The 16,055-nt window shown below is 44.1% G+C and overlaps 1 protein-coding gene across 9 annotated transcripts in view; it reads left to right on the top strand.

Annotated features, from left to right (window-relative positions):
• Nucleotides 1–16,055, top strand: part of gpat2 (glycerol-3-phosphate acyltransferase 2, mitochondrial) — a 213,128-nt gene that overhangs the window by 156,173 nt on the left and 40,900 nt on the right. For 8 of the 9 annotated variants that reach the window (XM_027151276.2, XM_027151271.2, XM_047800022.1 and 5 more), the window contains one exon: nt 13,092–13,195. The exons of the other annotated variant lie outside the window; for it this stretch is intronic. In XM_027151276.2, the coding sequence (XP_027007077.1) occupies nt 13,130–13,195 (66 nt within the window). In that variant the 5' untranslated portion in view covers nt 13,092–13,129. The remainder of the gene's footprint in view (nt 1–13,091; nt 13,196–16,055) is intronic. 9 annotated transcript variants of the gene reach the window in all.

Here is a 16,055-nt window from a genome sequence, read left to right as displayed (position 1 = left end):
CATTAGCCAGCCTACACAGCAGTAATACACATGCTATATGTTTCTAACCCACCGCTCGTACGATAACGGACTTGCATAAGCGGCTTTTTGTGCGTTTGGGTTCCGCACCACTTCAGGTGAGGGTGTAGTTACACCACCAAAAACGTTCAGCCTTGACTAGAAGGTTCCTGTCTGCACCCAGAGTTTTATTGTCCTAAACTTTTATTCCTCTTTATAGCTCAACAAAACCTAGCAATTTTCCCCCAAGCTTTCACACGAGCGCCGGGAGACGAGTCGCACGGCACACTTAACGTCCCTCAACACTGTTCCGTGTCCTCACGTATTTGCGTTTTGGTCTCGTCTCTGTTTCCTCGTCTCCGTGTCTCGTCTCTGTTTCCTTTGTGAGTCATGATTAATATGATATATTTAAACCCTCGTCTGTCTTGTCTTTACCATACCTACCTCTTGAAACCAAGCGTCCATGTTTTTCCGGTTCTTTAATTTTGGTTGTTTTGAAAGTGTGTGAGAGAGGGAGAGTGAGAGACAGATAGGTAGGTGGGTGTGTGTGTGTGTGTGTGTGTGTGTGTGTGTGTGTGTGTGTGTGTGTGTGTGTGTGTGTGTGTGAGAAAGAGAGAGAGAGAGGTTTGTGTGTGTGTGTGAGAGAGAGAGAGAGAGAGAGAGGGAGAGGTGTGTGTGAGAGAGAGAGAGAGAGAGACAGATAGGTGTGTGTGTGAGAGAGAGAGAGAGAGAGAGACAGATAGGTGTGTGTGTGAGAGAGAGAGACAGATAGGTGTGTGTGTGAGAGAGAGAGAGACAGATAGGTGTGTGTGTGTGTGAGAGAGAGAGACAGATAGGTGTGTGTGTGAGAGAGAGAGAGAGAGAGAGAGAGAGAGATCGGTGTGTGTGTGTGAGAGAGAGAGAGAGATCGGTGTGTGTGTGAGAGAGAGAGACAGATAGGTGTGTGTGTGTGTGTAAGAGAGAGAGTTGGATAGGTGTGTAAGAGACAAAGCGTGCGAGAGAGAGAGAGAGAGAGAACTGCGTCCATGTTTTCCCGGTTCTTTAATCCCGGTTGTTTAGATCTCGTGGCCGTCGGCTGGTCTGTTTATTGTCACATGCCTTACGTTCGCCTTCGACAACAGTGACCGCTTTATGCTAACTACATGCTAACGATCTGGGGGGAAAACAAATAAATAAATAATAAAGTGACTGGATTGGTTCCTCTTACTGATGCTGTTACCCCTGGTGTTTACTTCTCCCCTCAGATCCTACAAGGTTGGAGGAGATTTATCTGTCACACGCACGTCACACACACCCGTCACACACACCCGTCACACACACCCGTGACGTAGCGTAATGGTTTTATTGTTATTTACTGACTCCGCCCACTGCACAACCCTGAACTGCACCATAGTACTGAACACGATGGGCGTGTAGTACAACGTGGAATGTAACGTAGACAGTCTATACACAACTGTGTGTGTGTGTGTGTGTGTGTGTGTGTGTGTGTGTCTAGAGTTACGTAAGAACTGAGGAAGAAATCCATCCGATTGTTCTGTGTGACCTTTAATTAAACAGATATCACAGAGAAAATTTGGGGGGAAAACAAAAGGCGGCTTTCATTAACCTCCGGCTCCAGCCTATAAGATTTAATTTGTCACTTCCTGTTATCACTTACGCCGTAGCAGCTACACACAGCATGAAGCTCCAAAGCCAATCTCCCCATCAATGGGCTGTTGCCATAGAAACGATACCGTAAGAGAAAGAAGGTGGGAATATAAACAGATTCCGGTGTATTTTTTATCCGCGCGAGTAAAAGCATCAGATCGCGTCGTGTGTTTTTAACGAGCGAGAACACACAAGGGGGTGGGGGGTGGGGAGCTAAAAGAGGTCAAACATAAATTTATTTGACAGCTTGCATCACCACTCTGTTCCAAGTGCCCACTTTTCCTCCCACACATCTCGCGCTCGGGTGTAGATGATCATGGCGCACACGTACAGTACGCTTCGACATCGCGTTAAAATATACGACGTGACTCGACGCCGGAGCCGCGTTTCCTCACGATCGCTCCAGTTTCTCCCGGAAGAGCGATGAATTTTAGTAGAAACACCTTTCAGACTTTCTTCCTTTTCTTTCTGAGAATATTCCCCCCGAAACTCGTGCGTGTCGACCCGACGCCACGTTTTTAACGATGATTCAGTGGCTTAAAAATAGACCTGGGTACAGCAACGTAATTCCGCAGTCGTGGTTGGTTGGTTTGTTTGTTTGTTTGTTTGTTTGCTCAGTTGCCTGGTTACGGAGTGAATCCTCATCCCTGAGCACTGTTTTTTTTTTTTTGTTTTTTTTTTTGTGAGGATATTAGAGACGAGATGAAGGACAGATATTTCTCTATGTGATGATGATGATGATGATGATGATGGTTCTTGCCCACTATAGATGATGCACGGAAATAGACGAGTTATAGCGTGTAATTCTACTTAAAACTTTAAATCTAATTGTAGAGATGTTCGCCTCACACCTCCAGGGTCGGGGTTCGATTCCCGCCTCCGCCTTGTGTGTGTGGAGTTTGCATGTTCTCCCCGTGCCTCGGGGGTTTCCTCCGGGTACTCCGGTTTCCTCTCCCGGGCCAAAGACATGCATGGTAGGTTGATTGGCATCTCTGGAAAATTGTCCGTAGTGTGTGAGTGAATGAGTGTGTGTGTGTGCCCTGCGATGGGTTGGCACTCCGTCCAGGGTGTATCCTGCCTCGATGCCCGATGACGCCTGAGATAGGCACTGGCTCCCCGTGACCCGAGGTAGTTCGGATAAGCGGTAGAGAATGAATGAATGAATGAATGTTCTTTCACTTCTATTTTATTCTCATTGATTAAGGCTGAAGGTCAAACCTTTGCCCATAGTGAGACAGCAGAGACTGTAACATTAACATCTCGCTTGTTGTTACACTCGTCGCTAATTGTTGTTAGCTGATTAGCGGTTGATCGTCTTCAATCAGAATGAAATAAAAATTGATTACACCACAAATTTCAGTCCAGCTGAGAGCCACTTTACAGATAGCTTTAGAAAGAGTGGTGTTCATGGCTCCAGGACACTTCCAGAGAGCATTGAACATTTTCTGGTGGCTCATGGTGGCCCTACACAGCAACCGGAACATCATCGTCGTTCCACGGCAGTTCCAGAAAGAACTCGTGAACTCATGAAGAGCATTGATGTTCTGGTGGCTTAGAACATGTTCATCTCTCCAGGACAGTTCTAGAAAGAACTCATGAAGAGCTTCGACGTGCTGGTTGCTCATTGTGGCCCAACACAACAACCAGAACATGTTCATCTCTCCATGACAGTTCTAGAAAGAACTCATGAAGAGCATCGTTCTTCTGGTGGCTTGTGATGGCCATACACAACAACCAGAACATGTTCATCTCTCCATGACAGTTCTAGAGAGAACACATGTGGAGCATCGTTCTTCTGGTGGCTTGTCATGGCCATACACAACAACCAGAACATGTTCATCTCTCCATGACAGTTCTAGAGAGAACACATGTGGAGCATCGTTCTTCTGGTGGCTTGTGATGGCCATACACAACAACCAGAACATGTTCATCTCTCCATGACAGTTCTAGAGAGAACACATGTGGAGCATCGTTCTTCTGGTGGCTCGTGGTGGCCATACACAACAACCAGAACATGTTCATCTCTCCATGACAGTTCTAGAAAGAACTCATGAAGAGCATCGTTCTTCTGGTGGCTCGTGGTGGCCATACACAACAACCAGAACATGTTCATCTCTCCATGACAGTTCCAGAGAGAACACATGTGGAGCATCGTTCTTCTGGTGGCTCGTGGTGGACCAACACAAAAACCAGAACATGTTCATCTCTCCATGACAGTTCTAGAAAGAACTCATGAAGAGCATCGTTCTTCTGGTGGCTCGTGGTGGACCAACACAAGCAACCTTTTGTGACAGTACAGTATCAGAAACATGACCACATGGATGCAAGCCAAGTCATGAGGACTTCTGGATCATCTAGCACAGACAAATCCGATTTTAATTTATGTCCATCATCAAATTTGGACATCGTGCGAGTGCTGTCCAGTTGACCTCGTCCTGTTCCGACTCGGATTTTACGGCTCGGGTTCAGAGATGAAAGGCGGCTTTCTGACTCCATGAGCACGTGTCTGGTATTTGTGGTGAACGTGGAGTCATGTGAAACAGTTTAATGTCCAGCGATGATGCTGAGGGACTCTGAGAAAGTTTCAGCTGAGTTTGTCCTGAGGCGTCGGGGACCGTAAACGGAGTTCAAACTGTTTCTCGTTTTATCGTTGCGTTTTCGGCACTGTCAAAAAGTAACGGAGCAAAAGTGCGACAGTACACGAGCGGCGTTTCTGAGGACGTCCTCACTCTTGCTTTGTTAGGACAAGTTGCTCAAGTGCAGAGTCAGTGCTGAAGAAAGGAACGGCTGAAGTACCCCCAAGTGTCCCTGGTCCTAAACTCTGTCGGTCTCAAACCACACTGTGATAGAATCCAAAGCTTCTGTTCACCAAAAGGGTTAAAGTCTCATTGGGGGGAGGGGGAAGGGGGATAATGCAAGAAATGAACCTGTTATTCTTTCTCCCTCTTTCTCTCTCTCTGTTATGCTCTCGCTCTCTCTCATTCTCTCTCTTTCTTCGTTTTTCTCTCTCTCTCTCTGTTATGCTCTCTCTCATTCTTTCTCTTTCTCTGTTATTCTCTCTCTCTCTTCTATATTCTACTCTTTTTTTGTCATTCTCATTCTCCATTCATCCATATCTCTCTCTCTCTCTCTCTCTCTCTCTCTCTCTCTCACTCTCTCTGTCTGTTTCTCCCCTCTCTCTCTGTTATTCTCTCTCTCTCTCTCTCCCTCCCTCCTATATTCTACTCTTTTTTGTCATTCTCATTCTCCATTTCTCTCTCTCTCTCTCTCTCTCTCTGTCTCTCTCTCTCTCTCTCTGTCTTTCTTTCTCTCTTAGAAGAAGGATAAAAAAGCAGGAAGCAGATATTACAGATGACTCGTCACATCATAGACATTCTCTACACTCATTTCCTTACAAGTTCATATCCTCCCCTCTTTTTATGTTTGTAGAAAATAAAAAAAATATATAGATTTTTGTCTTGTTTCAAAGTGGAACTGAAATAGACTTAATGAGGATCATACGTCATGAATCTCCACAGAATTTGTTACACTGTGGAAGCCCGGGGGTCATCAGGTCAGACACAGCAGCCTTTAGGTCTTCCTGAGGAGATAAAGGGTAAGAACGAATGGGGATTAGTCCGAGAAGCAAGAAGAATCGTTTGAAACGGAAGTGCGGACTTGGTGGGAATCTTTAAGCGTCACCAAAGATTTGTCTTAAAGGGTGAGTTAAGTCAGTAGACGATCATCAGTGCACCACCATCGTTGGAGGATGTCGTGTCAGTAGTCACTTCCCACTCTAGCCTCGGGGTTCCTGTTTGTCTCTGTGTCCGACCGAGTGAACCGGAAACCTGATGCCGTTGTCCTCTCGACATCTTGACTTTCCTGAGACGCTCGAGAGTCTGTACGAGGCTGTCAAGTGTCACGCCTTGAGAGTGACAGTCACGCATCTCGGTCTTTTTCTCACGCTCTCGCACCACACACCGTATTTCTCACTTTTGCCCTTTAGACCGAGGCAGTTTGAGTGCTGGGTCGGAGCCAGGGCCTAATTTAGAACCAGTTCTTTCTGTTTTGACCGCCAAAGCACCGGTTCGAACCAGGAAAAGTGGTTCTTAAGTAAAGTGCACCAAAAACGTCGCTGGTTCTAGACTCAAGAACCGCTTGTGTCAGGAGCTGGGGGCGGGCTACTGTTAGCGCATTTGATAACGTACCTTATGTAACTAAGTTTAATACAACTTTTACTTTACCGCGATACATTATCAGCAACACATGATAGTAGGTAGCTACGTGCTAAGGCTAACTTTTTTCCTGTGTTAACGATAAAATAACGTTATGTACTTTATCGATTACAACCTCCGTTTATACAGATTACACGGAGCTGCACGTACACGTTTTATTCGCTGCGTTTGGATGTTAATGTAGGTTCGCAAAGCTATTGAGCATTAACAGTAAAGCAACATCCGCCATTGTTGTTGTTGTTGTGTTTGCCGCCGCTGCACTAACGTTGCTGGGACACGTGACACGTACAGTGACGTCACACTCGCGCGCTTGTGACGGCTCTCTAGCCGGTGGAAAGGCAAACCGGTTTCTTAGAAGGTTCGCCAGTGGAACCAACTTTGAACCAGCACCCAGCGCTAGCTCTGAACCAGCACCCGGTTCTTTCCGGTGGAAAAGGGTCCATTTGTGACTATCATAGCACCCAAAACGTATCAGTCCGTACCGCGTGTCTCCATGGAAACGGGCAGGAATCAAGAGTTCTTAGTCGAGCTTGACACTTATCAGCCAATCAAAAAAAAGAGGCTACACAACAGCCAATCAGAAAATCTGGGTAAGATTTAACGCAACAACCAATGGGGGAAAAAAAAAACATCATTAGCGAGTGATATTTTCGATGGTCAGGTTGAACAAAACCTCAAAAAACGAAAACAGCTTGTCTCAGGACAGGACATTGTCCTCAATCATGACCCTAAAAAATGGCTGGGCTTGAGCCGAACCTGTTTTATATGGGAGCAACATGGCGGTTTTTGGGGGGGAGTTGAAGGGGTTGGAGATGTCACGCTTGCCTCTCTCGCAGACGATCCGCTTCAGTACGGCGACCCGCCGTGGCCCGTGTGACCTGAACAAGCTCACCGTGATCACAGTCTCCTGTTTTATCTCTTAATCCTGTTGACCGATTTGCTTTCCATTTCATCCCCCTCTCCGAGGAAAACAAATTTATCTCCTGTTCATTTCAATCCGAAAAGACAAACGAGGTATAATCAGATATGTTGGTAACCCTACTAATGGTCTCCATGATGACTCTCACTGCTCAATACTCCTGACATTTATCGTGTAGAAAAAAAAGGTGTTTTTTTTTTTTGTTTTAAGTAGACGAAGCACGTACGATTAATTTAAAGTACTCTGTGTCTGTGGCATTTAATAAATAGGTTTGGGGCAGATAAAAGGGAAGCCGGATGTTGTAGCCAGGTTCAGCAGTAATATCTGATCAGCTGATGACCATCACAAAGGTAGTGAAGAAGAAAACTCCTCCAGAGAACTCGCACGCAAACACGACTCCTTTCTGACTTTATTTAACACGAGCCTCTGAGTAAACCTGCTGTGAAGGTGAAGCTCTGCTGGAGCTGCTGGAGTGGAGAAGAGAAGATGATGGCGGTTCATCCTGCCTGCTGAGCCTCTCAGGTTACAGTCAGGTGTTTGTAGCTAGGAGCAAAGAAATGGCGGATTGGTGGGGTAAATACTGTGGTGTCTCTCTAACTACTTATAGTAGTGCAGAGTCTCTCTATCTATCTATCTATCTATCTCAGGTTCTGTCATTCTGTCTCTCTCTCTCTCTCTCTTTCTGGCTCTCTGTCATTCTCTCTCTCTCAGGCTCTGTCATTCTGTCTCTCTCTCTCTCTCTCTCTCTCTCTCTTTCTGGCTCTCTGTCATTCTCTCTTTCTCTCTCTCTCCCTCCCTCCCTCACTTACTATGTCTATCACTCACTATCTTCTACTCGTTGTTGTGTCATTGTCATTTTCCACCCCCCCCTCTCTTTGTTATTCTGTCTCTCTTTCTCTCTCTCTCTTTTTTCTCTCATTCTCAATCTCCATTCATCCATCTCTCTCTCTCTGTTACTGTCATTCTTTCTCTTTCTCTCTCTCTCTCTCTCACCTACTTTTTTGTCATTCTCCATACATCTCTCTCTCTCTCTCTCTCTCTCCCCCTATTATCTCCTTCTGTCCGTCTCTCTCAGTTTATGGACGTAAAAAGAGAGTGAGATCCTGTACCACCCAAGTTTTATCATCCTGTTATGAATATCACTTTAGGGCACGATGGATGAATAGAAAGGAAGGTATTAAAGGATCATAGAGAGGAAAAAGGATCGTCAGCAATAAGAAAACACCGAAAATTAAAAAGTGACCTAGCAGTCGTACGTTTCCTCTCCGCTCCGAAAAATAACACTATAAACTAACACCCGCTTTGGAATTACGCACTGACCAAGAAAGTGTTAATTATTTCATTTTTAACTTATTTTAGCTTTAATACATATATATAGACAGTTTACTAATTTATTTATTAATTATTAATATATTAATAATATATACACTTTATTAATATATAGACAGTTTACTAATTTATTAATATATACACTTTATTAATATATACACTTTATTAATGTATACACGGTTTACTAATTTATTAATATATACACTTTATTAATATATAGACAGTTTACTAATTTATTAATATAGTACTAGTTATTAATTATACACGTTAGTATATATTAGACACTTTATTAATGTATACCGGTTTACATAATTTATTAATATCTACCGTTATGAATATAAGACGGTGTACTAAGGTAGTAATATAATACAAACTTATTAATATGAGACACTTTATTAATGTATACCACGGTTGGGACTAATTTATTAATCATATACACTTTATTAATATATAGACATGTTACTAATTTATTAATATATACAATTTATTAATACTATAAGAGAACGGTTTATACTAATTTATTAATATTAACACTTTATAATAATTATATACACTTTATTAATATATAGACAGCTTACAGTTATTAATATATACACTTTATTAATATACAGTCCTGACCGATTTCTGAAACATTTAGAAAATAGATGGACGTGTTCCAAAAAAAACATTTCGACACTGTCGGCGTAATCCTCGTATCTCCAAGAAGCATTATTTTTTAGGAAAAAACGCCTTATCTGCATTGCAAGGGATTTAGTCCACGTTTCAGTGGATTGTCTTCAGACGAACACCAGAACTAGCGGGGGTCAAGATTTTTTTTTCTTTAAGCCCAGTGTTTTGAAGACATTCACCTCAGAAGACGCGTTGATTCGTTGCGACTCTTCTTGAGGAGAAATTCTGTACGCCGCAAAGCTCTCCCGCGGAGTGAGGAAGAGGTGGACAGTTGAAGTGTCCAATGGAGTTAAGAGATTTGCACTCAAGCTATTTTCAAGACTTTAGATTGGTTAATAACTTGTAAAATAACAGACCCATGTGGGGACTGACGCGATAGCATCGATACGTGAAAAAATATGAAATTGACAAAATTCGGACATAACTCCGCCCGACAGCGACGATTTAAAGCATTTGAGACGATTGGGATATTTAGTGCATTAAACAGTAAATGGCCTCAGTCTCTGAACCAGACAGCGTTCATCAGACGCTCGGGTTTCAGCTCCGTGGGAACAGAGTCCCATCACGGAGGAGCTGCCAGACTCCGTGATATCAGATGAACGATAACGCGATCCCACGTTTATCGCCTTCATCTCGCCGTCATTAACACCATGCGGTGATAACGTCTGACCGAATAAATAGCTTATCATGCACGCAGCACTGCCTTGTGTGGATCTGCTGTAAATCATGAAGGAAACGGAATTAACGCTCGTGTCACTGTAATTAACCCTACGAGAAAAAATCTCATTATATTCATGAGTCGAATTCCAAAAACATTCATCACGTTATTGAGCGTTAAATCGATCTCAATTATATACCTTGACTTTTTCCCCACACCAATGGTGTATATTTATAATCTATAAACATAGATCATATGCTGTATATTTATAAGCACACCCTCCGGTGTCACCCAGATGAGGATGAGGTTCCCTTTTGAGGTCTGGTTCCTGTCGAGGTTCCTGCCTTTACGATTCCAGCGAGTTTTTTCCTCCCTACGGTCACCTGAGTCACCTCAGACTTTCTCATTGGGGATAAATCTATCTAATATTAATCTTGACTTTTTGTATTCTATTAATCTTTATATTATTCTTTATAACAACCTTTCGTTCTATGTTTATGTTCCGTAAAGCTGCTCTGAGACAACGTCGATTGTACAAATCGCTAGTTCTCGTTTATATCCCCCTCAAAAAAAAAAAAATTCAAACGCACGTCGTTTTATTTGTGTATGTTATGTTATTTTTTGCATCTGGTGCTAATCGGCTGTCAACGACTTCCTTAATTTCCCATCCTTTAAATCATCGCCTTTGAGACGCTCCTACGCATCGCTGCTGCTGCTGCGATCCAACACCCTCCTTCGTCCACGACTACTCCAACCAGATCGTCGCCACCCCCGATTAAATTCTTCATGTTTTCCTTCTCCCCGCCCCCCCCCCTTTGTCTTCATTTTTATATAAATAAAAAAACAACAACAAGCTATGCGCTATATATGCGCTAAATAACAAGCTATGCGCACCTCACGCAATTCCGGTTCTGATTCCGAGCTGTAACAGGGGGTCTATTCATTCCCCAGCGCCGCCTCCCCGCCTCGTCCTCCATGCAGGCGCACGGACAGGGGCGTGGGAAAATTCTCCCAGAACAGAACCATCCCGCCAACACTAACTGCATACTCGCATTAACCTTCATTTACAAAGTGGTCTTGACTGAAAAAGATTTATATTCGACTTTAATTTAAACGTTTGTATTTATCCCCAATGAACAAGCCTGAGGCAGGCGACGCGGTGAGGAAAAGCCATACAGACAGATCTGTATCGATTAGAAGGTCGTCGTCCTCAGAGACCACGTGAAGTTGGCATCTTCTCACCGAAGCTCTGGAGTCTCTGGATGGGTAGAACAAGAGACGCAGGTGTGTACAAGGAAGGGAAGGGATAAACTGGAGCCACACAGCGACATCATCACGAGAACAGGAGAACGTTTTAGCAGGGAGGCCGTCAACAGACCTAAAAGCTCCGTTGAAGGAGCAATAAAATAACATTCAACTAAATCAGCCGTTTTACGGGCCGCTGAGAAAGCCGATAATTTAATCCTTAAACATTTCATTAAATCCAAACAGACGAGTCTTCGGAGTGAGACTTTTTACTGTATATACATTTATACAGTAGGAAAGTCCCGAAAGACTCGGCGGTCGTTCGCCCGCACGTGACCCTCGAAATGAATACGTAAAAATGCAGCGAGACCCTCGATCTCCTTCCAGTCTACTGTACAGAATAAGCTTTTAATAAGTTTTTCCTTCTTTGGAGGCTTTGACTTTGACTTTGACTTGTTTTTTTTTTTGTCAGACAGAAAATAGATTAGGAAATAATTTTCTACTGGTGAAATAGAAAAGCCGTAAGCAGCGGATTACTTTTCTCTAGGTGGGGTGTTTTGCTTTTCTTGCTTTATTCCCACTTGTGCTGCAAAAACACACACACACACACACACACACACACACACACACACTGGATGGATTGTAAATGTTAATGAAGAAATATTTGTGGTGTTTAAAAAGGCAAAGGGAAAAAGGCTGAGGACAACAAACTGACTTCATAATCATTTGTGTGTGTGTGTGTGTGTGTGTGTGATGTAGGGAGTAGAAAACATGTGCGTGTGTGAGAGAGATGCTGTGGCGAGTACAAAAACACAGGTGTGTGTATGTGTGTGTGTGTGAGAGAGAGATGTAGGGAGTAGAAAACAGGTGTGTGTGTGTGTGTGTGATGCTGTGCCGAGTACAAAAACACAGGTGTGTGTGAGAGAGATGCTGTGCTGAGTACAAAAACACAGGTGTGTGTGTGTGTGTGTGTGATGCTGTGCTGAGTACAAAAACACAGGTGTGTGTGTGATGCTGTGGCGAGTACAAAAACACAGGTGTGTGTGTGATGCTGTGCTGAGTACAAAAACACAGGTGTGTGTGTGTGTGTGATGCTGTGCTGAGTACAAAAACACAGGTGTGTGTGTGATGCTGTGGCGAGTACAAAAACACAGGTGTGTGTGATGTTGTGGCGAGTACAAAAACACAGAGGTGTGTGTGTGATGCTGTGGCGAGTACAAAACACAGGTGTGTGTGGTGTGTGTGTGTGTGTGATGTGTGGCGAGTACAAAAACACAGGGTGGTGTGTGTGATGCTGTGGCGAGTACAAAAACACAGGTGTGTGTGTGTGTGTGTGTGTGATGTTGTGCGAGGTACAAAACACAGGGGGTGGGTGTGTGTGATGCTGTGGCGAGTACAAAACACAGGTGTGTTGTGTGTGTGTGTGTGTGTGTGTGTGTGGTGTGTTGATGCTGTGGCGAGTACAAAAACACAGGTGTTGTGTTGTGTGTGTGTGGTGTGTGATGCTGTGGCGAGTACAAAAAACACAGGTGTGTGTGTGTGTGTGTGTGTGATGCTGTGCTGAGTACAAAAATACAGGTGTGTGTGTGTGATGCTAGTGGCGAGTACAAAAATACAGGTGTGTGTGATGCTGTGGCGAGTACAAAAATACAGGTTGATGCTGTGGCGAGTACAAAACAGGTGTGTGTGTGATGCTGTGGCGAGTAACAAACACAGGTGTGTGTGTGTGTGTTTGTGTGTTTGTGTGTGATGCTGTGGCGAGTAAAAAACACAGGTGTGTGTGTGATGCTGTGGCGAGTACAAAAACACAGGTGTGTGTGTGTGTGGTGTGTGTGTGTGATGGCTGTGGCGGTACAAAAACACAGGTGTGTGTGTGATGCTGTAGAGAATAGTAAACAGGCGTGTGATGTAGAGTAGAAAAAACGTGTGTGTGTGTGTGTGTGGTGATGCTGTAGATTGTAAAAAACCTCAGGAGAAGAGAGACAGATGACGAGGCCCCTGATGATGGAGGGATAATATTTGGTTAGGTTGCAAAGACGAGGGTCAGGTGTGTTCCACCTGCATACTTACAGAGTGTTGTCGTTGTTATTGTTGTGTTTTGGGTTATAAACCCACGCTGCATTAGGATCAGAGCTGCTGATCCCGAGCCTTTACCTCTCAGCTGTCAGACGTCTCCGTATCCTATTTACCCGGTGAGTATAAAGGAAACGAAAGCGAAGCAGAACCACAGGTCGAGTCACGTGTCACAGTCCGGTGTTCTCTATACACCTTTATTATACTGTGTTCTAATGAAGGATTGAATTTAAAGCTGTGTTCAGTTTAACCGGGGACGTCGAACACCAAGGATCTTTAGAGAAATCTGTTCAGATTTAAATATATAACTCTGTCCTTGTTGTTCTTTCTTTTCTTTCAGACTTTGCCGTGCCATCACACAGACCGTGTGTCGTAAACATGACCGTAGGAAGCGACGGCGTCGATCCCCGAGCCGATGTCACGTCTCAGCCTAAACGTCCCGCTGTAAGTCCGCCGTCCTTCACCACTTTCGCTGTCGAATTTCATCGACTCTTCTATAAAGTGCCTCCTGGGGGCTGTTTGAGTGGAACACTGGCGAGAAAACGACCTGTAGACCATTTTACATTTCACTGCTTACTGGAAGAAACGCCGTCGATCCGCAGGGACTTTTTTTGTTGGCTGGAATTAAAAAAAACAAAAACGAATCATACATTTCCGAAGCCATTTTGATTGATTTGTCGTAATACGTAACACCGTTACCAGGGAAACCTTTTTAAAACATGAAACATTAAAAAATTCAGATTTTGCTGACGTTCGCGTCTCGTCTTTTATCTCGGATTAGTTAACTTCTCGGAAACGAATCACCTTCAGTAGGAAGTGAAGTTGTCTTGCGTGTCACGTTCACACCTAAGTCACTCGTTACTCGGCGGAGTAAACAGCCGCGTGTTATAGATTACGGTAGAGAAAAGCAATCATTCTGCTCATGGTAGCTAATTTAGACGGCGAACAAACGGACTAATGGCTCCCGAGTGGCGAGACGCTAGGGGGAATTAGGGGGGAATAAAGGGACTCTCTAATAGGGAAACTTTTCAGTTAATCTTAGATTAGCTTTATTATCTTAGATAATAAAGCTAATAATAATAATGATAATACTGGGGGGCACGGTGGCTTAGTGGTTAGCACGTTCGCTTCACACCTCCAGGATTGGGGGTTCGATTCCCGCCTCCGCCTTGTGTGTGTGGAGTTTGCATGTTCTCCCCGTGCCTCGGGGGTTTCCTCCGAGTACTCCGGTTTCCTCTCCCGGGCCAAAGACATGCATGGTAGGCTGATTGGCATCTCTGGAAAATTGTCCGTAGTGTGTGAGTGAATGAGAGTGTGTGTGCCCTGCGATGGGTTGGCACTCCGTCCAGGGTGTATCCTGCCTCGGTGCCTGATGACACCTGAGATAGGCACAGGCTCCCCGTGACCCGAGGTAGTTCGGATAAGTGGTAGAAAATGAATGAATGAATGATAATAATGATGCTAATAATTGGCCACGTCAGTCAGAGTTAGTAAATACATAGCAGGTCATGGTGGTGTGATTTGAGACCCACCGTATTAACGACACACTCTGTGGCCCTGCGCGATAACAAAGTGTTTCTAATCCCGTGTAGGCGTACTGTAGCAGCATCCAGATGTTCCCAGATGAGCGTCTTGTCTGACAGATAGCGGATTGTTTGTAGCTCGTGTACAGTAATGAAAGCTTTTTGTGGCACATTTGCACTTACATGGGTTTTGATCGGTTTCGCTCAAACGGGTCGATTATCATAGCGACCTTCACAGACGGCCATTAAACTAAAGCACACGACACGCACAATCTCTGAGAGAGCCACTCTGTTTAGCGGCAGTCGTCTGGAAAATATACCCAGTGACACTTCATCTGTAGACGACCGAGAGCCAGACTGAGATCCAGATTTAGACGAGAGGATCAGATAATGAAGATTATCCTGGACGAACGAACTACTCGCTAACAAACGCTTGCTTTCAGAACAAGGTTCTCAACAACAAGAATTTCCATGATGTCATTCGTGTCACTGTGGCGTTGCTCAGGATTCTTCCTGCTTCTATAATCAGTAAGGAATAAGACACTAAATGGTGTATGCTTTCTGGTAAAATAATCAACACCAACACAAGGTATTTTATTATCTCTTATCCTACTGCACATGTACTGACACGTTTAGATTCTCCATCAAACAAACAACCTTTCTTTCTCTCTCATGCCCCTTTTCCACCGAGGCAGTTTGAGTGCTGGGTCGGAGCCAAAGCCTAATTTAGAACCAGTTCTTTCTGTTTTCGACCGCCAAAGCACCGGCTCCGAACCAGGAAAAGTGGTTCTTAAGTAGCACCAAAAAACGTCGCTGGTCTAGACTTAAGAACCGCTTGCATTAGGAGCTGGGGGCGGGGCTACTGTTAGCGCATTTGATAATGTACCTTAAGTATACTAATGTTTAATACACTTTTACTTTACCGCGATATGATACATTATCAGCACACATGATAGTAGGTAGCTACATGCTAAGGCTAACTTTTTTTCTGTGTTAACGATAAAATAACGTTATGTACTTTATCGATTACAACCTCCGTTTATACAGATTACACAGAGCCTGCACATATACGTTTTATTCGCTGCGTTTGGATGTTAATGTAGGTTCGCAAAGCCATGAGCATTAACGGTAAACAACATCCACCATTGTTGTTGTGTTGTGTTTGCCGCCGTTGCGCTAACGTCGCTGGGACACGTGACACGTATACAGTGACGTCAGACTCGGCGCTGTGACGGCTCTCTAGCCGGTGGAAAGGCAAACCGGTTCTTAGAAGGTTCGCCAGTAGAACCAACTTTGAACCAGCACCAGCGCTAGCTCTGAACCAGCACCCGGTTCTTTCCGGTGGAAAAGAGGCAAAAGTGTTTAAAACTAAATAAAAAACAAGCAAGAGCAAAAAAGTCCTCCGTCATGGAAAGTTTTCATACTCGCTGGCACTAGAGACTCTTTCTGGAAATGTTACGCACATCTCAGACTCAACTTCGGACATGTTTTGTTTATCTTTTAAGTGAGATTTTATTATTAATATCATTAGAGTTACATTAGGTGGAGCCTCAGTTCTATATTCTCCAGCCTTCATGTCCTGTCCGTAGATAGTAGAGCATCTCCTCCTTATTATTTTCTGTGGTGAAAATTTAACAGTCAAAGCCAGAATGGCATTAAAGTGAGTCGACTGCCTCGCCATGATCATAGTGTGGTCGGTAGTAGCTGTACACGTGCCTGTTATCGTCACTTGCCATCTGATTGGTCCTGTCTCGAACAGGAGCCGATTAGCATCGCCGTAA

The sequence above is a fragment of the Tachysurus fulvidraco genome, chromosome 14, assembly GCF_022655615.1.
Source record: "Tachysurus fulvidraco isolate hzauxx_2018 chromosome 14, HZAU_PFXX_2.0, whole genome shotgun sequence".
NCBI classification, from domain to species: Eukaryota; Metazoa; Chordata; class Actinopteri; order Siluriformes; family Bagridae; genus Tachysurus; species Tachysurus fulvidraco.
The sequence above is the reverse complement of the archived record's forward strand: the minus strand, read 5'-3'. Positions and strand labels throughout refer to the sequence as shown.